This window comes from Danio aesculapii, chromosome 20, assembly GCF_903798145.1.
Source record: "Danio aesculapii chromosome 20, fDanAes4.1, whole genome shotgun sequence".
Lineage (NCBI taxonomy): Eukaryota > Metazoa > Chordata > Actinopteri > Cypriniformes > Danionidae > Danio > Danio aesculapii.
In genome coordinates this window covers 28,297,895-28,322,026 of record NC_079454.1, presented here as the reverse complement: position 1 = coordinate 28,322,026, position 24,132 = coordinate 28,297,895, and the positions used below count along the sequence as shown (strand labels likewise).

Genomic DNA, 24,132 nt, shown 5'->3' with positions numbered 1-24,132 from the left:
TATATGAGAATAAATAGTCAGTACATTTAAATTTTGGTGTGAACTTTGTCTTTAAACCATATTAATGATTACAAACTCTGTAGTGTACATCAGAATCTTCATTTTTGGTATACTTGACTTTATATGAATCTACTTTAAGCCATTAAAAGTGGGAATGGTTTGATAGATGCAACTTTCAGCCACCTTCATCTCAGACTGTTCGCAGATTTATTCAGAGTGACTGCAGCTATAAATAACTTCACTAACAACAAAGGAGCACTTTAGACGTTGATGATGGAGCAGTCAGAGGTCCTATTTCCTCAAATGAGCCGCTGAGCTATTCTAAAAGTTTTTCCTTCACTGACAGACGTTAAAAATAGAGAACTGTGCCTGAAAATGTCAAAAGGCTTTCTAATAATTAAAACAATCAGAAAACTTTAAAAACATAAAAGAGTCCTAAAACAACATTTTATAAAACAATATTTAAAAGGAAGCACTTATTAAGACTTTTCCAAGAGTATGAATTCATTTAGAGCTGTATAATGTGCACGAGATTTAATATTTTGCAATTTGGAGAATAACCAATCAAACACATTTCTATTGAGCTTATAAACACAATGGCCAATTAGATGCATTTATATTGGTCACCACTAAAAATGCATTTATTTTTTTGGTGAATTCTCACATAATAAACGTTGTCTCAACATAATGTTAGCAATACAAACAACTTGAAGTGTTTAAGGATGGGTCAAAATAGATATTACAGGCAGCCAACAAGGAACATGGGCTGGCATTATACAAATTTGTGACGCATCAATTAGTAGATCAGTTATGGAAATGAAACTGCAATTATGCACTACTATATTTAAAACTTAAAGGTGCACTAAGCATTATTTGAAAGAGATTTTTGTTGAATCGAGTCTCAAAACACACCTGCCAATCAAGTGTAAGGTCCTGTTGGGTTGTTGGTATGTTTGTTTTGGTGCTTTAAAATATTAACATCGCAAAATTCACCTAGTGTTCTTTTAAAGGGATAGTTCATCCAAAATTGTAAATTCTGTCACCATTTACTGCTTCCAAACATTCAGTTATTTCTTCCGGTAAACACAAAGTGAAGTTTATTTATAAACAAAGAGGATCAAATGCTTATGATTGTTCACAGCTGTTCCAACTTTAGCTCATGACTAATTACCCTATCAGACGATCCTTAACTCACTATAAATAACCAGACTTTTCTCATCTCAATATCTTTGTCTTGAAGTCCCCCCCCCCCACCATACTTTTCCTTCTTTCAAATGGGCGACACGGTGGCCAGTGATTAGCACTGTTGCCTCACAGCAAGAATGCCCCTGATTTAATTCCTTTCCAAACCAGGCAACATTTTTGTGCGTAGTTTTGCTCGTTCTCCTCGTGCTCACATGGGTTTTCCCTTGGTCCTCCGGTTTCCTCCCACAGTTTAAAAACAAGCACCCTAAACAAATAATCCAAAATATTTTTAGCCAAGCTCTGAGTACACCTTCTCAGCATCCATATCTGACACTAAGCTACAATATGCATGAGGGGGAGTTATCGAGATCTACCTGAGCTCAAACTCCCCTCTCGCCCTGCAACAGGAGGGAGCCCAGGGCTCGATCCTGGGAAAGCATGCCAAACAAGCTTTATTATCAATCATCAGCTAAGTGTGAACTCTTGAAAGAAGATTTATTGAAGAAAGCTGGAAACCTGTAACCATCAACTTCCATGGTACATGTTTCTCCTACCATGGAAGTTAATGGTTACAGGTTTTCAGTTTTCTTCAAATATATCATCTTTTGTGTTTAACAGGTTTAATAAAAGTTTGGAACCGCTTGAGGGTGAGTAAATAGTAAGTAAAAGTTCATTTTTGACTGTGATTTTGACCTTTATAACCATTACAAACAGTTACGTTATTATTCAAAATGATATTAATATGTTACAGTCTCTGTAATCTTTCAGAAGACTCCAAAATTCATTTCCAGGAGGACAAGCCCAAGGCAAAGGCTAGTAGGTCAAACTATGGATTAAATCTGACTGAAATCTGACTTGAATGCAGATAAAATGCATTAAAAGTCACAGTCTCTATATGATAGCGTCCTTGATTACAAGTATTTAACACATGCACACTAGAAAGGTTTAACCTTGCCCAGTGTCTGCTTTTCTTCTCTCCAAATCAATGTGCACTGCAGTACACGTACACTGTGTACATGACTAAATTTGCATTCTGAACAGTTTTGAAAGCACTGTGCAGTAGCATTTACTCCCTTCCAGGGGCTCTGCATATGGATGCAAGGCAGAAAACTCACAGGAAAGTTGTAGGCACAGTTCCTGCGCACTAGGGCGTATTTGTTCTCCAGCTCCAGCGGGTATGGCTGGCTCTCGCAATGCCCGTTTTCATGCTGTAGACCCAGACAGCACAGCTTCTTATAAAACTCCAGAAACCAGAGGTGCTGCTCATCAGTAAAAGACTCTGTTCAAACAAAAGGTAGAAAAATGCATGACACGGCTCAGTGGCTGGCATTGTAGAATATTTCAGAAAGTGCCTCACCTGAAAGTCCATGACAAAGCTTTCCATACTGAAAGGACAGGGAGGCCAGAACCGCCTCATCCCCTTTAAAGCATTTTTCACAGAATGCCTTCACCAAGGGAAATATGACACAAGTCCTGTCATCTGTGAAAAGAAGGGAGGGTGAGAGGTTGACGGAAAGAGTGTGAGACACCATCTTTTCACAAAAGAGCCACTTGCCAGTATCTGAATCTGATATCCCAACATGCAACATAAAGCTATGGAAATACAGAGTGGAGTTGTGTCTGGTAATATGATACAGAACTTGGGTTCAAGGGCAGAAATTATGATATTAAATTTAAGGTGTATCATCATGGGGTAATAATAGGGTAATATTTTAATTAGACAAAAAATTATGATATTATCATACTTCTGCAGTGAGACAATCACATTACTGTATAAAAGACAACTGAATTGTTTTCCAATTTTTTTGAAATGTTATGTTAAAATTAGTAAATGAAACATAATAAATATGCCAACCCAGGCTCATTCTGAAAACGTACCCCTATTAACATTTCTGGAGACCGCCAAATCCATCCTAGGAGCTACGTTTTTTTGCAGTTTTTGTTTTCGCGAATCCTCCAGAGGCCGCTGTGTATTTTTAAGATCTCAAATTTCTCTCGCAAGTGCCATTCGCACCTGCTGTTCTTACGTAAACCCACCAGAGGCCGCTGTTCTTGTTTGGAAGCCAAGCTTGGTCCAGTCATGTACCGTACTTCACTGTGGCATGTGGGCCAAGCAAAAACTGAATGTGTGGGCCAGATCTGGGCCAGAGAAATTTTTCTATGTGGGTATAAAGGGCTACGCTTTTAGAATGAGCCTATGTGGAAATATGCACTTATCTTCATAACATTTCAGAACAGAAATCTAATCATAAGTCACAAGCAGGTTCAAAACTGTTGTTTCACTGTGATGACATATAAGAATTAAAAGTTTATAATTGGAACCTTGTTAGTGAACAAAAGGAATTTCTCCATGCATCATTGACTACGTTTAAATGGACATCAGTAATCAAATGATTTGCCTTAATCTGAAAAAGACAATAATATGATTGAGGTGTTTACATGAGATGCTTTTTGATTAAGAGCTGCAAACAGCAGCGTGAGTGGCGTAGCTAGTAAAGTGCACGGGAACTCATTCTTCTTTTTTTCCCCATTACATATTAGATTTTGCCTACTCTTCATCATGAGGAAGACAAGTAGGTATCATTAATAAGTGTGTATTATGTTAAGTGCATTTGAGTATCACACATTATTTGCACATTTATTGAATGGAATTGTTTCTGATTCACGTATGAAAATTCGTCTTCAGATGGCGCTGCAAATTGCGCTTTAATGTTTGGCTGGTCAACTGCATGGTATGGAAACCTTATATACCAGACATGCGGATGATCCTGTCCCATACAGCTGACATTGCATGGCTCAAAGATACTTTGTAGTGTGCAATTTAACATAATTGCCTCTAGGAGTCGCCAATGGAAATAAAACAAACACACACAAGGAATGCACATACGCCAGACATGAAGTTGGCTTGGACCAACGGACATTCTCACGTTAATTTTAGCGTTAGTAAATCCAAACGTGAGCATGAAATCTGGCGTATGCAAAGTTTTTGTGCGTATGCAGCATTGATAAATGAGGCCCCAGGTGTCTGTGGTCCTTCACTGACTCAGTAGGTGCAGTGAATAGTGTCAAACAGTCGTGTGTGTATAGATCTTGTCGAAAAATGAGGTGAATATCCTACACAATGTACTGCACTTCAATAATGCGACCAAAATCGGCATACTCCACATGTCTTAATTCGATTTGTTTAATTCGATTATGACCTTATTCAGATTAAATTAATCAAAAATCGCTGTTTACATGGTAGACTCGTAATCAGAGTATTGTCTTAATCATATTAAAATCGCATTATTGGTGTCCATGTAAATGTACTTATTGATAACACAATTACTACAAATACGTTCAAAATGCGTGTGTGTCGTGTAAAATTATGCACTTGTTTTTGTTATAATTGTTTGTTTTGTAAGTAGCGGTGCCAGTATTTAGTATGTTACCTCAAATATAATTCATTTAAATATGAGTCAAAAGGAGCAGAACATGGCCTTGTGGCTTGGAGGAATAATGTAAAATAAACTTGGTCTGTGTGTTCCCTCAGATAATGTCAATCAGGGCTTTCTTTTGTGCACATACATATAAAAATATTATTTATGGCAAAATATATTTCAAAATATTGCAAAATCGATCATTTAGATCTGAACATGCATGTAGATCTGTCATAAGTAGTGTGAGGACCAAGCAACATCTCCAGGTACACCTTTGACTACCTTTTGCACAGACTATATACACCTAGGATGGCTTAAAGGTAAGTAAATTATGAGATAAATTCCATTATTGGCTTACCACTGTCAAACATCTCTAAGAGGTTGATGATTGTGTCGAAAGCTGCTAGTCTCACAGTACTGGCTTCATCTTGAGCCAGTTCAACCAGTTCTGGGAGCACTTCACCCTTAGTGTGGTCAAGCCTAGTATACAGACAAATATAGTCAAATAAATCTGTGCTCACTGATGAAAACAAACACATGCATGTTTGCTGCACATATTATTTATATTTAAATCGGCTTTATTGTAATAAAAGAAGCGATTAAGTTTTAGAATCGGACTTTCACACTGCTAAAAACATGCATCCCTAAACAAATATGTCAACAAATAAGCCAATATGTCAAATATTAAACAAAATGTCTCATATTTCAAAGAAGTGGCGAAAACAATAGCAAGTTCATAATACAGAATAACAAATCTGTCCAAAATACTTTATACTGTACATACCACAATATATCATGTTTAACTGTATAGAATTAAAATGACCTTTCTTGTATAGAAAAGTTCAGGAGTCTTCCATAGAAGATTATGCCATTTATTCTTGGCAGCATTAGATATTCAGAAAACTAAATGTTCTTTGTAATGTCTCTGTGCTTTATCTCTTTACCCAATTCCCCTGGTGATGTTCTCCAGCTGGCGGCACATGCAGGCGCGCACCTCGTACTCTACGTCCTGACACAACGACCTGATCAGTGGCAAAAGGTCCTTCTTCACTCTGCAGAGTACATGTAGTAGAAAATTTAAGTCGGCAAATAAGCAACGAAATGTATTTGTAGCTTTGAAGCTTTGACCAGTGCTGTGAAAAAACATTTACCCCTTCCTGAATTGTTTCATTTTTTATTTTGTTGCATATCTTACACTTAAAGGCATAGTTTACCCCAAAAAAAATTATTTATTCCTTATGAGCTTCTTTATTCAGTTAAACACAAAAGAAGATATTTTGATGAAAGCTGAAACCCTGTAACCATTGACTTCTATAGTAGGAAAAACAAATGCTATGGAAGTCAATTGTTACAGGTTTAAAGCTTTCATTAATATATTTTCTCTTGTGTTCAACAGAAAGAAGAAAGTAAAACAAGTTTGGAACAAGTAAAGGGTGAGTTATTAATGTCAGAATTTTCAGTCTTGGTGAATTTATTGTGATGATTTTAATTATTAAGAGAAAAAAACTGCCTGGCTGAATGTGATATCTGCACAGTATACTATGTTATTTAAAGGTTACTTTTCATAAATACTACTAAGTATGCCATATAAGGCATAGTACAAAAAAAAAATCATTCTGGTCCACTGATATACTCACATTGATGACTCGAACTTGCCAACAACTTTTCCTAAGATGCGACAGCTGGCCAGACGTGCCGGAATAGACTGAGAGAGCTGATGCTTTGATAACAGAGGACTCAGAATCTGTGCAAACAGTCAACCAAAGCAAACTGAATGTCAATTCGCATTAAACAGTTAGAATCTATCCTATGGGTTTTACAAATGACATGCAGGAGAAATAATGGAGCTGTCCTTACCTCTTGTCTAATGGTTTCCTTAGGTAAAGCATCGATTGCTGACAGCAATGTCTCCAACCAAGCACTGCTGACCACTAATGAAAATAAAGACAAAATAGCTGGTTGTGTCCTTGACATGAAGAAATACATTTATTTCACTCTGTTGTTAAATAATTTGGGATCAAAAAGTATTATTTATTTATGAGTCTCATGTTTTTATAAGTACAAAGCTTTACTGATCCAAAATTTTTTAAAAGTTTTGTGTTAAATTGCCTATCAATCACAAGACTGCAAATATTAAAGACTCATTGATTCAAGCACTAATTCCAAGAGGATGTCAAAATTACTCCAATTTACTTCTATATTTCTACATATTTTCTCAAAGAGTTTCAACCTGTGTCCCTGTGGTCAAGATTTAGAAGAACTATCTGCAAGATTGAGTGGGTGTGTGTCTGGATGAGGACAATGTCATCTTGGAGAACGGTGAGGAAAGATCCTGCTGCGGCAAGCTGCATATCTGCTCCAGCTACATGGAGCACTTCCTGTTGGGGTAGAAGAGGAGCTCTGTATGATCATAGAACTCAAAAAAGGATCTCAACATTAAAAGAAGCGATGAATGAACCACTGTTTAACCTACCCTGACTTTTGGCACCACCCTGCGAAAGGTCTCTGCTGGGTTCTGACGCACCAGGATTGGCAGGTTGATTATCACACTGGCCCGCTGGATATCCTCACCAGAACTGAACAACACAGAAATATGGCTGATGATATGAACAATGGTAAATAATGATATGAGGCTACAAGCTATATCACAAAAAATTATAATACATTAAAATGGCTGCTGTACTTAAATTAATTACTTCATGTACAACATGATATGTATATATGTATGTATACAGTTTAAGTCAGAATTATTAGCCCCCCAGAATTATTAGTTAGGTTAATTAGGCAAGTTATTGTATAATGATGGTTTGTTTTGTAGACTATCGAAAACAAATTAGCTTACAGGGGCTAATAATTTTGACCTTAAAATGTTTCATATAAAACTAAAAACTGCTTTTATTCTAGCTGAAATAAAACAATTAAGACTTTCTCCAGAAGAAAAAAACTTTATCAGACATACTGTGAAAATTTCCTTGCTCTGTTAAACATTATTTGGAAAATATTTAAAAAAGAAAAAATAAATTCAAAGGGGGCTAATAATTCTGGCTGCAACTGTATATTTATACAACAGTTCTGTCTGGTTCTCGAATCTGATTGGCTGATAGTGATATTCTGATGCGATATTTTGCAATATCAGAACTACTACAGCCTTCTCACCCTTCTGTATTACTCCGCCCACACAGAGTGACAGCAGTGGAATAAACTTAGTACAGTTTGAGAAATATTGCAGCTGTTGGACAACATCATGTGCTTTTTAGGCTTTTTTTAAGTGAGAATGTAGTTGTTTAGATTGCAACTATGTTTTATTTATAAGGATAGTGCCTATTTTAAAATATTTATAATTTCGGAGGTACATTGCGTCAACATCCATCAGCTGTTGACATTGTCCACATTGTTAAGCTGTTAAAGGAGAAAATTTTCAAACTACAGCTTATCAAATCATTATTAAACTAGTAATTGACATTGTAAGTAATCTCTCTCTTTTGTATGTTGTAGTGCTGTATTTACACCATATAATTGTACTGCATTGAGAGTGAGACTAGATATTACGCTAGAGAATCATTCAAATACTAGCTCTAAAGTGACGTTTGTGAAGTAGCAACGGTTTGTGCTGTTTTGTTGTCAGATGCAGATGTGAATGAATGACGGAAAAAAGTAGTTCCTCATACAAAAGAATTTTTAGACTCTCCGTGTTTGATTTTCTTTTTTATATATATGATTATGCCGTCAAACTGTTGTATAAATGCAATATCAAACTCATAGCAGTGAAATATTGCTATATATTATCACTGGTCACTTTAGACACAAGGTTGAAACAACATTTCAACAATACTTTATTGTTTGTAAGTTGCACTATGTGTATGTACTGTAGTGTTTCTTTGTTCTAATTAACACTTGCTTTCGCATTTGTACAGGAAGTTTTTCCTTCCTTCTGTAGCAGATGACGCTTTCGAGTTGCATGCTGGCCATCTGTTGATAACAATGGTCTTACATGAATCCAAAGCACATTGCACACAAGTTGCTTTGCATAAGAGTTTCTGCTAAATGCACTCCATATACAATAAATGTTTTAAATGCCAGTGAACTACAGCTGTGCCCCGCACTTAAGCTGAAACATAAAATGTATGATTTTTCCTTCTATGTGCATTATCTTGTCTCTAGGAGACATATGCTTCTTTCATCACCTCAGCTTTATGAGCACTTACATGTATTGTCTAGACTACAGTATATTCACAAACAATAACCAGCCAATACAAAGAGCTATGAAGTCTTGTTAAAAAATTTAAAGTGGCACTGAATCGTTTAACTGTTTTAGATGAGAGCCACATATTTAACCAATTAGGGCTGGGCCGATAAACGATATTATATCGAATCGTGATAACATTTATGTCAAAAACAATGATAAGCTCTGGACTTTTGTACTCTAAAATGATCTAAGAGCCAATACCACAGCAGAAATGTGCAACAATGGGATATTGTGCAATATCAGAACTCGTACAGCCTCCTCACACTTCTGTATTACTCCACTCACATAGAGTGACAGCAGATGAATAAACTCACTACAGTTTGACAAATATTGCAGCTGTTGGGCAACATAATGTACCTTTATGTCTTTTTTAGACTAGAATGTAGTTGTTTAGATTGCAACTATATAGTTTATTTATGAGGATAGTGACTATTTCAAATATTTATCATTTCAAAGGTACAGCGTGTCGGCATCTATCAGCTTTTGAGGTTGTCCATCCACAAGATGGTCTTATTCCAGGTAGTGGCACTGTTTTATTAAGCCCTGTTAAGGGTCCTATTTCAGGAAAGTGACTAATGACCAATACAGCTATATAAGTTATAAGATGACTTATTGGTTTAGACTAGGGATGTAACAATTCACAATTCGATACGATTCATGATACTAATCTCAGAATACAATTTATTCACAATTTAACAAAATTATTTGAAACAAATTTAAGGTAAAGAGCCCTTTAATTTTTTCTTAAATGCAGCTCATTTTTTGCAAAATAATATATTTTCTAACCTAATCAAATTGCAATTTTAAAAACAAATAAATTCCAAAAAAATGTATTGTAATAATACAAACTAAAGACTCATTAATTTAAACAAACCAAAAGTGTGACTGTGCTGGGATTTGACATTTTAAAAAAGAAATATCAGCATATCTAAGTTTTCTGGCATAAGCTGATGTCTTTGCACATTTACAATGTCCCTTGCTAAAAAAACGTTCACTGGAGACTGAGATGGCTGGTGTGGAGAGGTAAACCTTTCCTAAACCATAGAGCAGCCACTGGCATAAAAAAACAGATTTCTAATTATTTAGCAGGATAATTAATTGCTAATTATTTAGCAGGACATTGTAAAAGTGCCATACAAATAAAGGTGAATTGAATTGAATAAAGACAGGAGTTGAACATGATTATTAAGGTGAATAATTAATATTACTTGTATAATTAATTAGTACAAGCAGGGCTTAATTTGTGCCGGAACAAGCCCGATCTGGCACCTCTGAAATCTGATCTGGCACCTGATTTTACTGATCCCCCTCCTCACACACACCCCCGCACTTCACTTTCTTCAGCGACTCCCCAACCCTCGTCTGCGACATCATATTCGTTGTTCTGTTAGTGTAAGTAAACGTCTTTTCGCAGAATTTGCACAATTTGTGTTTTGTCTGGTGGACTTTACCGCTGTCCTTTTACTCTGCCGCCTCACCTCTGATGTGCAGGTAAAACGAGTTTGTGCCTGTAAACACAGCGCCCCCTCTGTTCAAACTATGTATCTCGATTCGTTCAACATTTCTACCTGTTTGAATCATCACATATTTGAATCGATTTTCAACCATGGTAAATCGCTACATCCCTAGTTTTGAACAGTCTGTTTGACTAAAATAAAGTACAGCCACACAGGAAATAAACTGAGCATTTTATTCTACATAATGATCATAATATCACACCAATCACACCAGTTTGCACCAATACATGTCAGAATGAAGTCCAGCCCACTTGGTCAATTAAGAAGACAAAGACCATTGATATTTTTGTGCACCTATACATTTTACAACAGCTTAGCTATTTTATTTTGGATGAAATGTGCAAGTGAAGTAGCCATAAAGGTGAAGGAAACGCCTACATGCTCTGAATATTTATAGAACCATTGTGCTGTAGCTGTTTCTACCATTCAAGCAAGCTCAGTGCAGCTCAACCTCCCAGACGTTCTCCTCTCTCCAAACACTCATGTCTATCAGTCTCTCATGCGTGCTGTTGTTCTAAATAATGGACTATAAACAGGTATTCATTACTTTTTCAGGGATAGGTTGTCCTCCTGTGTCCTTTGTTAGCAGACGGTTATTTAATAACCAAGAAACAGCCTGACCTGATGCCAAGTTTGTCTAAGAAGAGAGTAAAGCGGTCATGCTTTGTGCACTTCTTGAATATGGTCAATAATGTGCGGCACCTTAATGACAGAGGCATCGTGCGGAGAAAAGAGCAGCTGGTATGTATAGGAAGACGAAAGACATAATCAGCTAAAGACCAGGTGCTGAAGGGTTTGGAAACACAATCCCACTGCCGTGAGCCTCGAGTTTCTGTTTGCTCCGGCCAGGTTCTACCTGGAAAGTGGTCAGAAAGTAAAAAGAGCTACGCTCGCATTTGTAATTAGATTTCCCTGGTGAGTGAACGATACACAGTGGCCTCAGCCCAGAACATTTTGACCCTTTTAGAATTTGTTTTTTTGTCTCATTCTAAATAATGAGATAACTATTAACATAAACAATGAAGCTAAAAAAAAGGAGTACAATACATTAAAATAAATAACCATTGGCTGGAGGAATTTTATTTACAAATAATCCAATGCTTAAATTCTAGACTATTGATCACAGACTGGCAAACCAGATCAGATTCTCCAGAGGAGACAAATGATATACGTCTTATATTACACTGATATATTTCTCATGAGAAAATATGAAAAGCAAATCACTCCAAGATTTAAAAACAATCATCTCCATTTCCTCTGCACTTGATTGTATCCATTTCCTATGGGAGTTTACATTACATAATATGTTTAGAAAGGCCTATTTTGGAAACACTTCACCTTGTGTCTGGAAACTTCTGTATGAAAAGGGAACAGTGCAAGGATTTCTTTTGGCAACTCTTCAGATATAAAATGTATGGAAGAAGAACATTTAAATGTTTAAACGCTATTCAATTTACTAAGTTGTGCAGTGTTTAATTGACTGGTATTGAAGCATATTTTAATGCCCAAAAATCATGTCTTAACCAACTTTGTATCTGTGGTGTTAGATTACACACTGTTACACACAGGGGTCTGTTCTTAATACATGGATTATTCGGTAGCTGGATTTGATTATTGATGATTTGACATGATCCAGGATAGTTTAGTTCTTCAAAACTCATCCATGAGTTGTTGTCATAGCAGCAGGTCTATAAGCTGAAACCTGCTTGGGAGCAGGTTTATTTTAAAACAGGATTAGATTGTCATTTGAAGCAAAGGTGATACTGAAAGCTGATATGTACTAACTGCTGATATAATAAAGAGTACTGTATTAAAATGGAGGAAAATCTATATTGTAAAATAATTTGTAAAGAAACAAACAATTTATCAAAATAATTTAATTGTAATCTACACTCACATAAATACACAAAAAAGTCATGAGGTGGTACCTTTTAGTACTAAAACACAATATTACTTTTTAGTAATGAATATGTACACTTCAGGTGCAAATATATACTTTTAAGACACCAAAATGGACATTTTAGATCCAAACTTGAACTTTGAAAAAAGTACTGCCCTAGCTTTAGTATGACAATTTCTATGATAATAATAGACATGGCCAATATACTCATAACTATATTCTAAAATATTCAGGTGATTTAATGCAAAATCTTCTCAAACATCAAAAAGCTTTTTGATGCAATATTAATTTAAATAGCCAGTTATGCCTTATGCCACAGGATTATGAAACTTGAATACTATCACATATAAAATCTGTTTTAAAGCCAAAACTATATAAATTGCTAAATACTTTACTTTTGACAAAAATATAGTATAATTTATTGAGTATAGTGAGAAATTGATAGTGAGAAAACCCATTTTTATTACCTTTTTTAAAAAAATTATTATTTATTTATGTAATGATCATCATACTAAAATAAACAGGTAAGAATTGATATTTTTCTGATCTAAAAAACTCTCTGTGATATGAACACCGCATATACTATTACCACATTAACGATCATTTTTCAATCTATCGTGCAGCCCTGACACAAACAGCCTTAATTGATAGCTCTTCCCTTCACTACAAACATGAGCACATGTTTTTTTCGGCTTAGTCCCTTTATTAATCCGGGGTTGCCACAGCGGAATGAACCGCCAACTTATCCAGCACATGTTTTACGCAGCGGATGCCCTTCCAGCCACAACCCATCTTTGGGAAACATCCATACACACTCACTCACACTCATACACTACTGACAATTTAGCCTTCCCAATTCACCTGTATGGCATGTCTGTGGACTGTGAGGGAAACCGGAGCACCCGGAGAAAACGCGAACGCAGGGAGAACATGCAAACTCCACACAGAAACGCCAACTGACCCAGCCGAGGCTTGAACCAGCGACCTTCTTGCTGTGAGGTGACAGCACTACCTGCTGCGCCACTGCGTCGCCCTCAGATCTCATTTCCTGGTGAAAACTGATGTGAAGAACCAAATTAGCCAGAAATCATTTATCATGATTAAAAGATACAGAATCTACCAAATCATCTTAAATCGTTCAAGAAATATATGAAGAACCAAGCCTTCCTCTTGTACCATCAGCAATTTTATATTGTGTTTTCTATTCTAATATGCCTTCTTTTGTAAATCTGTTTGGAGTGCTCTATCTATGTTTCAAAAAAGGTTAGAAGAGAGACAGTAAAGACATGCAGTGGCAAAAAGTGACACACTGTTTGATTTCTCCCTCTCCAAAAGAAACGAGTCGGCAGTTAATTGTTGAGCCAGCAGGACTGTAATGAAACCTAAACAAAGCCCACTTAGCAATTAGTTTACATTTGGCAGTCACACTAATCGCTCCAACCCCAACAATGATGATGCCGGAAAAAAACTGAAGAGCACAGGCTGTGCAGTCTGTCTGAGAACAAACATTTCATTCCTAAGTTTCCAAATGGACAATTCTGTTCAGTTGTGCTCATCATTTATTCTGTAACTCAGGTGAAGAAATATACAGTTGAAGTCAGAATTATTAAAGCCCCTGAATTATTAGCCCCCCTGTAAATTTTTTCCCCCAATTTCAGTTTAACGGAGGGAAGATTTTTTTACTGATGATGACAGTAAATAATATTTTACTAGCTATTTTTCAAGACACTTCTATACAGCTTATGACATTTAAAGGCTTAACTAGGTTAGTTAGGTTAACTATGCAGGTTAGGGTAATTAGGCAAGTTATTGTATAGCGATGGTTTGTTCTGTAGACTATCGAAAAAAAAATAGCTTAAAGGGGCTAATAATTTTGACCTTAAAATGGCTTTTAAAAACTGCTTTTATTCTAGCCGACATAAAACAAATAAGACTTTTCCCAGAAGAAAAAAATATTATCAGACTTACTGTGAAAATTTCCTTGCTCTGTTAAACATTATTTAGGAAATATTTAAAAAAGAAAAAAAGTTCCAAGAGGATTTAATAATTTTGATATCAACTGTAAGTATGTAGAAAAGTAATCAATAAATGCACTGTAGAAAAAAGTAAAAACAATTACAAGGAAAACATTTGCTACTAATAAAGAAATCTGGCCAATATATATGTTGAAAGCAAACATTATCTAGATAATATAGCTATTTTTAATCAATGTCAATATAGGAAATAATTTTTAGAATTAGCTGGGTAATATGACAAACATCTCATATAATGATGCATGTAAAATCCTGTCCTGATAATGATATAAACCACAGTGAATATACCTGTGAATTCAATCAATAATAATAAATTGACCACATGGAAAGGACAATTTCTTTCATACATTTTAAAGTATTTGTTCAAAAATGTACTCAATATGGTGATTATTTTTCTCAATGTATTTCGAACTTTTCGAAAAGTAATTGAAGACTTTTTGAAAGTGATTGAAGACATTGTAGAACCATTAACCTATATTTGTAATAGATCTTTCCAATCTGGTAAATTTCCAAATAAAATGAAAATTGCAAAGGTAATTCCACTTTATAAATCTGTAAATAAACAATATTTTACAAATTATAGGCCAGTTTCAATACTATCTCAGTTTTCAAAAATTCTAGAAAAACTCTTTGTTGAAAGGCTTAATAATTTTATAGAAACGCATAACCTTTTAGCTGATGAACAATATGGTTTCAGGAAAAATAGATCAACATCTCTGGCATTAACAGAAATTATTGAGGAAATTACTAATAAGATAGATAAAAAGGAGAAGGTAGTTGGAACTTTTATAGATTTAAAGAAGGCATTTGATACAATAGATCATAACATATTGGTAAATAAATTAGAAAGGTATGGTATTAGAGGAGTAGCCTTGGACTGGATAAGCAGTTATTTAAAAAATAGGCAACAGTTCGCGGAAATTGGCAACCACAAATCGTCATATCTAAATGTAACGTGCGGCATACCACAAGGGTAAGTTTTAGGTCCAATATTGTTTGTAATTTATATTAATGATATGTGTAAGATATCAGAGTTGTTTAAGTTTATTTTATTTGCAGATGATACGAGTATTTTTTGTTCTGGGTATAATTTACCAAAACTTATGGAGTTGATTAAAACAGAAATGAATAAGTTGAAATTATGGTTTGATGTAAACAAATTGTCATTAAATATAAGTAAAACAATTAAGTAGTAAAACAAATAAGTAATGTTATTTTGGAAATTAAAAAGCAGTTATAATATAGATTTACATATTGATAATGAAGTTATAGAAAGAGTATATGCAATTAAGTTTCTTGGTGTTGTACTGGATCATAAAATTAGTTGGAAACCGCAAATAAATAATGTGTTATCAAAACTAGTCAAAACTGTAGCAATAGTGTATAAAGCTAGATTTATCCTGGATAATAAATCAATGTATATATTATATAACACACTTATGTTGCCATATATGAGTTATTGTGTTGAAATATGGGGGAATACATATGAATCTAATTTACGATCCATATGTACAATTCAGAAAAAAGTAATTAGACTCATAGAAAATGTGGGGTATTTGGAGCATACAAATCCTTTATTTTTTAAATTAAAGATACTTAAGTTCAATGATTTGGTTAAATTTAAAACAGCACAATTTATGTTTAAAGCTAGGAATAAACTACTTCCAAAATGCATACAAACGTTTTTCGAAGAACGACAAGGGCGATATAATCTGAGAGAAGAACTAAATTTTAGGAGGTTGAAAACAAGAACAACTTTAAAAAGTTTGTGTATGTCTGTCTGTGGTGTAAAACTATGGAACAGTCTAGATCTGATTCTTAAACAATGTCAGGATAATAATCAATTTAAAAAGTTGTATAAATATATATTATTAAAGGAGTATAACGATGAAGGTGATTGAAAAGGTATAAAAAGAGAAAGGTATGATGAAATTTTAATTAATGGCTATTTGCAGTACTAGGTTTTTTTTTGTTGTTTTTTGTTTTTTTCTCTGGGTTTATGTTACAAGGTATACCGGTACAAAATGGAACCAAACATATAGTTTGTCGGATATGGATAGAAGGATAAAAGGATAGAATGTGTTCATGTGAAAGGAAGAGATAAGTAAAGGAAGAAATAAGTTTAAGTAATAGACGAATGATGTATGTGGAAATGGGGTGGGAAAATAATAAGCTTGTGCTTCATCCCACTCCATTTTCGACCATGTTGCAGAGCAAATGTTTGATTAAGAACTTAAAAAAATAAAATAAATATGAATGAATTATAAAACACTTATAAACAAACATATTAGTGTGCAGCTTTCTCTCAATGCTCTTCCTGTTTCTTCTTATTCTTTTTTCTTCAAAAAAAAAATTTGGAAGGATTTTTGGAAATTACAGTAGCAATGTATTTTGTGATACCACTTAATAAACGATCGAGCATAATATGAATCAAATAGTCTTTTTATTTTGTCAATAAAACACACATCATTATATTTCTATAATGTATGGTGTAGTTACAAGGCAGGGGGTCATGCTAACCAAATCCTAGAAGTGTGCAATAACACCCTATAACACTTATTTCATAAACAAAAAAAAGTATGACCCTGCAGTCTCATCAGTATGACTCTCAGCAAGAGCAGTGACGTTATTCAATGCTGCTCCTGACACTCCAGAATGAAAAACAAAATCTCTCTTTAAGCCTCATCTAAAGTCACTGAACCTAAAAGCTGTTCAGTAGCACATAAACATCCACTACATATCTGAATAAAGGCCTGGTAACATTCAAATATGATATAACTATAAGGATACAGTATTAAAAATTGTCCCTATAAAAATTTAGCATATAGTTTAAACTGCGTGTAACAATAGAGGATTGTCAAAGAGGGAATTATATAGTGATATAGAAAAAACTTATAGAATGAGGTTTGTCCTGTTAATGAATGATAAAAACATAGACAGCCAATCAGAATCCACCCAACCCGAGCTTCAACAGGAGCTTCAGCTTTTAAAGCAGACGCCAGAACTGCAGTGTGGTTATGATAACTCTGTGGATGCTGTCGCTTATTTACTTCTAATGTTTAGTCTTAAGTTATCTCCTTAAACTTTTTCATATGGAAGGTTTTCATATGGAAAATACTTTACACTCAAGAACATATAAAAAAGAAATAAGATGACTGTTAAAAGCTAACACTTATCAACATCAAATTTTTAATGGAATTTAAATGAATAACATTCTGCACTACATGTGATATTAACATTTGGCCTCATGTAAGCCTGGCAAACAAAAATCTGACATTCTGAGGGGTTACTTGACATCAAATTGGTTTATTTTATGCATTTTAGTTTAGAAAAGTCCACTGTTGTCAAACAATTTGAAGTATTTATGGCATAAAGAGATAGTTCACCCAAAAAATTTAATTCTGTTATCATACGCACTCTTTACTTGATTAAAATCCTTCTGAGTTTCTTCACAGGTTTTCTTCAAAATATCTTTGTTTGGTTTCAACTCAATTGAAGGTGAGTAAACAGTAAGTAAATTTTCATTTATTGGTGAACTATCCCTTTAAGTAGCAACCACTGAAACCTGATATTTAGTTTTATTAAAATGAATATTCTGAAGTGTGCAAAATGCTAAAAATGATCTTTCAAATATAGCACCATCAATGTGTAACCATAATCTATGAGGTGTCTGCACATCAGAAACACCATCCTCTTTCAACCATTCATCCATTTCTTAACAAGCTCTCTCTTTCCTGTCATCTTCGAGATGCTCTGGCAGCCTGCTTTTACATGCCAAATCACTGCGAACAGGGGCAATTAAATTGTTCTCAGAACTAGTTTGCCACCCGAGGGAGTCGGGCTGTGGACCAACTCTGGAACTTAATTAGCACAGGCAAGGAGCAATATAGAGTTTTATAGGTTAAAGAGGGACAAAATCAGCTCTTCAGAAATAGGGAAATGTTTGGGTTTCGGGTCAAAAAGCATAATAAGAAAGAGTTCTGGTTATTTGGTCTAGACTCCAGTCATTTGCTTCTATACATAGCACAGAGGCATACAGAGTCTAGACACCTAACAGTTCAACTGCCGTTGTTCTAAAACTGAGAAACTAATATAGACATACAGGTATTAAAGATCAAGGAATAAGAACTTCAGAAGCAGAACTCTATAAATCCACGTCAAAACAATGACACTACAAATAGACTTTTTGATGCAAAAGCATGTCTTTATATACCAACTGGGTAACACTTTATTTTGATGGTTACTTGAGTTTTAGTAGACTGTCTGCTTAATATCTTCTGATATGTTCCTTCAACACACATTTAACTGACTATAAGAAACTTTGCAAGTACATGTCAACTTACACTAACCCTAACCCCAACCTAACAGTCTACTTATAATCTAATGAGACTTAGTTGGCATGTAGATGCAATGTAAGGTAAATTCATAAACGGACCATAAAAAAAAGTGTGACCACCAACTGTACTGTAGATTAAATGAGCATTTGTGTAGCTCAAACAGTAAATCATGGCTATACAAACAGCAAGGTCAAGGTATTGATTCCCTACGAATGCAAGGACTGATTGAAAGGTATGGTTGCTTTGTGAAATTATCTTCCAAATGCGTAAATGTGCACAAATATGATTTTTTAAAATGTATTTATTTATTTGACATGGATAATTGTATAATCACACTGGACAACCAAATGCATTTGTTTATATGTTTTAGCAGACTTGCTAATTCTCAACACCTGTCCACAGGAGGCTTAACAAAATTGACAAAATGAAAATATAATAAATACATATACACAACATTATAATTCTTTACATAAAATTATTGAAGGCAAAAGCAAAGGCGGCATGAGCAAACAAACCTATAGTAAACTATATGTGCAAACACTGTTGTTTTGTTTTTAACCACTTTTCAAGAACACTACTAAAAATATTTATATTGCTTTCCAATTTTAGGCTAACAGGTAAATCATTCCACAATTTGGCTACCTTAACAGAGAAAACAGATTGACCAAATGAGGTCTTACACTTTGGCACTAAGACAGTCACCATTAGCAGTTGCTCGTGTAACTGTGTGAGAGGTTTGATGCCTACTGACTAGATCAGAAAACAGCACTGGAACATGATTATTTAAACATTTAAAAACCAATTTAAGATAATTAAATTTAATAAAACTATCAAAACTAAAACGATCAAAAACAGCATGACATACATTACAAGCATATTTTAAGACTTAATATTGTTTTATGCACTGGTTAACAGGTTAACAGATGTACTGTAATATTTGTTTTAAACAATTTTTGCATAAATGCTAATTTTGAAGCGACGCGGTGGCGCAGTGGGTAAAATGTTTGCCTCACAGCAAGAAGGTCACTGGTTCAAGCCCCAGCTGGGTCAGTTGGCATTTCTGTGTGGAGTTTGCATGTTCTCCCCGTGTTCGCGTGGGTTTCCACCGGGTGCTCCGGTTTCCCCCACAAGTCCAAAAACATGTTGTATAGGTGAAATGAGTAAGCTAAAATTGTCTGCAGTGAATGAAAGTGTATGGGTGTTTCCCAGTGATGTGTTGCAGCCAGAAGGGCATCTGCTGTGTAAAACATATGCTGGATAAGTTGGCGGTTTGTTCCGCTGTGGCGACCCCAGATTAATAAAGGCCAAAAAGAAAATTAATGAATTAATTAATTTGATGTTAAAAAGGTAAATCTCCTTTTATATATACTATTAAATGTCCTATTAGGTAAATGCCTAATTATAAACGTTGACACCGGTGAGGTAGAATGTAAATGACGTTGTAAAAAGGCTTTAACATGTTTGTGAATTTGTAAATATATATTGCAATGGCAAAAATGATTGAAGTCATCTCCAAGTATTGCACAATAAGTCAATATATTGATTATTGTGACAGGCCTACCTTTTAGATTGTAAGATATAAGTCGCTTGAATGAGGAGGATCATTTTTGGGGGGTCTGTGACATAACTAAAATCCCCTCTCATAATATAAATATTGCTTAATATTTTGGAAACAGCTTAAATATTTTTAAATTTCTTTAAAAATAACTAGAGCTTCTCAAGACATAATCTGACCAAGTATAAACTAACAAGCATTTTCTGACTTGAAATAGTTACCATACTATTGTGAAACTATAAAATGCATGATGCTGTAGGATTAGGCAAACCACACATGTGTAGAATCTAAGGGAAATCTGATCAAAATTTAACTTGGTATGTCCAGTAATCAGCACCTTATCCATTCAACTTTAATGATCAGACAACACTATATCACTACTAAGCCTCCATCTGAGCAACAGTAACAAGGAAATGTAAGAGTTGCAGTTCCCCAAAGTCCCTCAAGATGAGTATGCAGTCAACTAGGTCTGCCTAGATCTCAATGAGAGGCCATTCAGAGATCCATTATTCATAAGACTAGTACAGCGGCGATGACACAGGCTGCCCTGAACCACTGAGCTCAATGTCCTGTGCTAGTCAGCAAGCATCAGGAAGTTGTTGTGCGGTCAGCTTACCCGGATACACATTTGGCAAAACAACAGCCAACAATGCTGGCACGGGTAAACAGTTTCCAACAAAGTGTCAGGTAGAAAGAAAAAGAACTAAGCACAAATAGTTTAGACAAGCTGGGATACAAAGATATGAGTAATAAAGCAGAATATGTGCTGTTTTTGGCTAGAGATATGTCTATCTTAGAAGCCTCGACCATCTACTACCAGGAAATGAGACGATTGGCTTGAGAGGTTTCTCTTTCTTAACTTTTCACAATACATATGAATACAGAATGCATTTGTTTTGCATGAAATGTATATCCGTAACAATCGTGATAAATTTGAATGCATTTACATTTTAAAGTAACTGTAACAGAGGTCAAGAGGATGGGAGAACGGTAAACAGCTGAACATTGTCGCCATATGGTTACAAATGTGATCACATTAACCATTGCTCTCCAAAATGTCATTAGTGAAATCCAGTTATCCCATTATAAATTTGCAGATTACGTGTTTTGCAGACAAAGGCAAAGTTAACGGGCATCTATGATGAAAATCATCTTTTGAGAGCTATTTAAACAGAACTGTGTGTAGGTATAGTGTGTCCACAGTCATATTGGGGTTTACTCTTTTTTCAATGTCCTGATGTTAAAATAGGATCCAAATCCCTCCCCTTTTAAGGCCAACCGCAATGTGGCGTAGGAGTGCGGTTTCCCCGCCCACCTAATCGATTGAAAGCCCTGTATTAACTTGTCTCGGTAATCATATCCACAAGACAGGACATGAGCAAAGCAATGGGGATTAAAAGATCTGTTCAGCGCTCTGTGATCATCAATCATCATTAAATGTGATCAGGAATGAGTTTTACAAGTTTAAAACGTTTTAAAACAGTGCATGTTTGTAATGAATTACAGCAATTTTACCGCCTTTATCACCCGAGCTGCATAGTATCAGTACAATTATTAAAGAAGATGCTTCAATCCCAGTTTGTGGACGTTAAATCAGGTTTATTACGCGTATATTCCTACAGCAGTGAATATTAATGTTTATCCTGTCACATTTTGCAATAAAAATAAAGTCTGATTTGCGATTAAAGATAAAGTCTGAGTTGGGAATAAAAATAAATTGACCATTTATAAATAGGTTTTTTATATATATTTAGATATTAAATCTTTATGTACAAGTCATTTGCCTCCATGAAAATATCAAATAATGCACAGAACATATTTAGCTGGACTAATGGCAATATTTGCCAAGACAGCCCAGAGGTTTAAGCAACATTTAAGCAACCAAGACAGCTATCCAGTATTTTTTTCCAGCATCATAAAAAGGTAACATTGATGAACCAACAATAACACACCAAAGTGTGAAACCCTTTAACTGCATTTTAAAAGCCTGTTACATAAGCTAAATATTTTTACAACAGCTTTATTCATTCTTCATTATGTTATATTGACTTTATTTCCAGATGAACAGTTTAAAAAATCCTGTAGAATTTATCCAATGAGATGTTGACTTCAAAGTGATTCTAATTAGGGATGTCCAGATCCGATCATGTGATCGGAAATCAGCCCAATCACACGGTTTCAGACTCGAGCGGAATCGGATGTTACCTCCCAATCAGGACTCGAATATATATGTATATATTCTCATTATTTTTTAACACATCTATAGTTATACAGTGGCACAGAGTTAGACCTCTTTCTTGACTTTTCACAGAAACAGCAACGCGTGCGGCATGACATCACTTTGTTGCAGAGATGCTGTTGGTTAAATGCCAGCAAAGTAGAACATAGAAGCAGCTTGAAGTGGAAAGTGCAAGTATGTCGGCATTCTGGAGCTATTATAAAGTTGATGACGACAACATTGACTTAGCAAACTGTGAGATATGTAAACTTGGGATTGCTTGCCGGGTATTTTAAGTTGAGGTGCTATTTGTTTAGTTTTTTTATATTTACAGCTGCACTAAAGTCCAAAAATAAAGAATTGATACTATTTATTACTTGATTGTTCAAGCTACTAGAGTTGTTGAATGTTAAAATGAGGTGAATTAAATAAAAAATAACATCCTGGATCTGTTTCTTCGCTCTTCTTTATTATTTAATGTATTATAGAAGTATCGAATCAGGTTTCGGTATTGGTAGATACTCAAAATCAAATGACTCGGACTCTAATTCCAATATTGTGTGCTATTCAAGGCCATGCTATTTTTGGTCATGTGTTCATCAGAATTTTCAATCAGAAATTTTCTGCCATTACTCAGATCACATGCAATGTGATCAACCTTCCAGTTTCAAAACTAACAAACCTTAATAACAATCCTTAGAAAAGGTCTGTGATAGTGCCCTTGCCACAAAATGGGTCATATTTTACCTGAGAAGGTAGACTGCTCGCTCTATGTCATTGAGATCTTCATCCACAGTGAGCTTGTCGATCTCTTCTGCAGTCTGCAAATGGTGGAAATAAGAGGATGAATCCTGGCCTTGCTATTAGCACTTTACAAAACACAGTGCTTCAATAAAGAAGGAATCCAAAGACATTATCATAAAATGTTGAGCGTTTCCATAGCAAAGACGAAAAATGTGCAAAAGTAGTGTGTCTTAAATAAAGAATGGCCAGTAATTGGGCAAGATTCCATTACAGATGACTCAGCCAAATATGTGAGGAGGCTGCAGGGAGGCAGGATGCGAGGCATGAGGGACTGCGTGGGAAGACATAGTGTGGGGGACTGGAGCCATGTGTGGGTGCCTAGTCTAATACTTCAGGTCTCTCAGAACCACGATGCTTTTTCTTTGGAAGCTCCCCATTAAAAAAAGATAAGGGACAGAAAACACCCGCCCCCTCTGGAGGCGTTGCATTATTCCCGCATACGTGACGTTGAGAAATGAGAGAGTATCCTTGCTTAACTTCACTGCGACCAGGTGCACGACTGCAAAGACGTACAACACGACTATACGTGAATGCCACCGTTTGACGTGATGAATTGCGCGGTGGTAACGGGATTAACGTTACGGTTTGAGGTGGAAATCCTCTATTCCGCAGTGGTGAGGCGCGAAAACGAGGAGGCGAAGTAGTGATGCGGACAGCTGACAGAAACTGCATCACTCAGCAGACTGAAGTGGGCAACCCCCGTCCTTCCCCACAGATGCTAGAACAGCTACTACCTCAAATAAATATAATATGACGTGATAATGTAAAATTAATAGTCGTGGCGCCGGGAACAAAATATGCAAAAATGTTTTTGTATTTCTATTTTAAAAATAAGCTGCAGCGTCAAAAATGCATTTACTTCTATATACAAGCATTTAAATGGCACAATATCACAGCATAATTTGATAAGCAACTTCG

At 35.3% G+C, this 24,132-nt stretch overlaps 1 protein-coding gene across 2 annotated transcripts in view; it reads right to left on the bottom strand.

The window, feature by feature from the left end:
* ppp4r4 (protein phosphatase 4, regulatory subunit 4) overlaps positions 1 to 24,132 on the bottom strand; it is a 39,325-nt gene that overhangs the window by 14,161 nt on the left and 1,032 nt on the right. For both annotated transcript variants that reach the window (XM_056481104.1, XM_056481105.1), the window contains exons 2-10: positions 23,158 to 23,231; positions 7,078 to 7,180; positions 6,835 to 6,982; positions 6,462 to 6,535; positions 6,242 to 6,348; positions 5,549 to 5,656; positions 4,963 to 5,084; positions 2,543 to 2,665; positions 2,301 to 2,464 (exon numbers count right to left, since the gene is read on the bottom strand). In XM_056481104.1, coding sequence (XP_056337079.1) covers positions 2,301 to 2,464; positions 2,543 to 2,665; positions 4,963 to 5,084; positions 5,549 to 5,656; positions 6,242 to 6,348; positions 6,462 to 6,535; positions 6,835 to 6,982; positions 7,078 to 7,180; positions 23,158 to 23,231 — 1,023 coding nt within the window. The remainder of the gene's footprint in view (positions 1 to 2,300; positions 2,465 to 2,542; positions 2,666 to 4,962; positions 5,085 to 5,548; positions 5,657 to 6,241; positions 6,349 to 6,461; positions 6,536 to 6,834; positions 6,983 to 7,077; positions 7,181 to 23,157; positions 23,232 to 24,132) is intronic.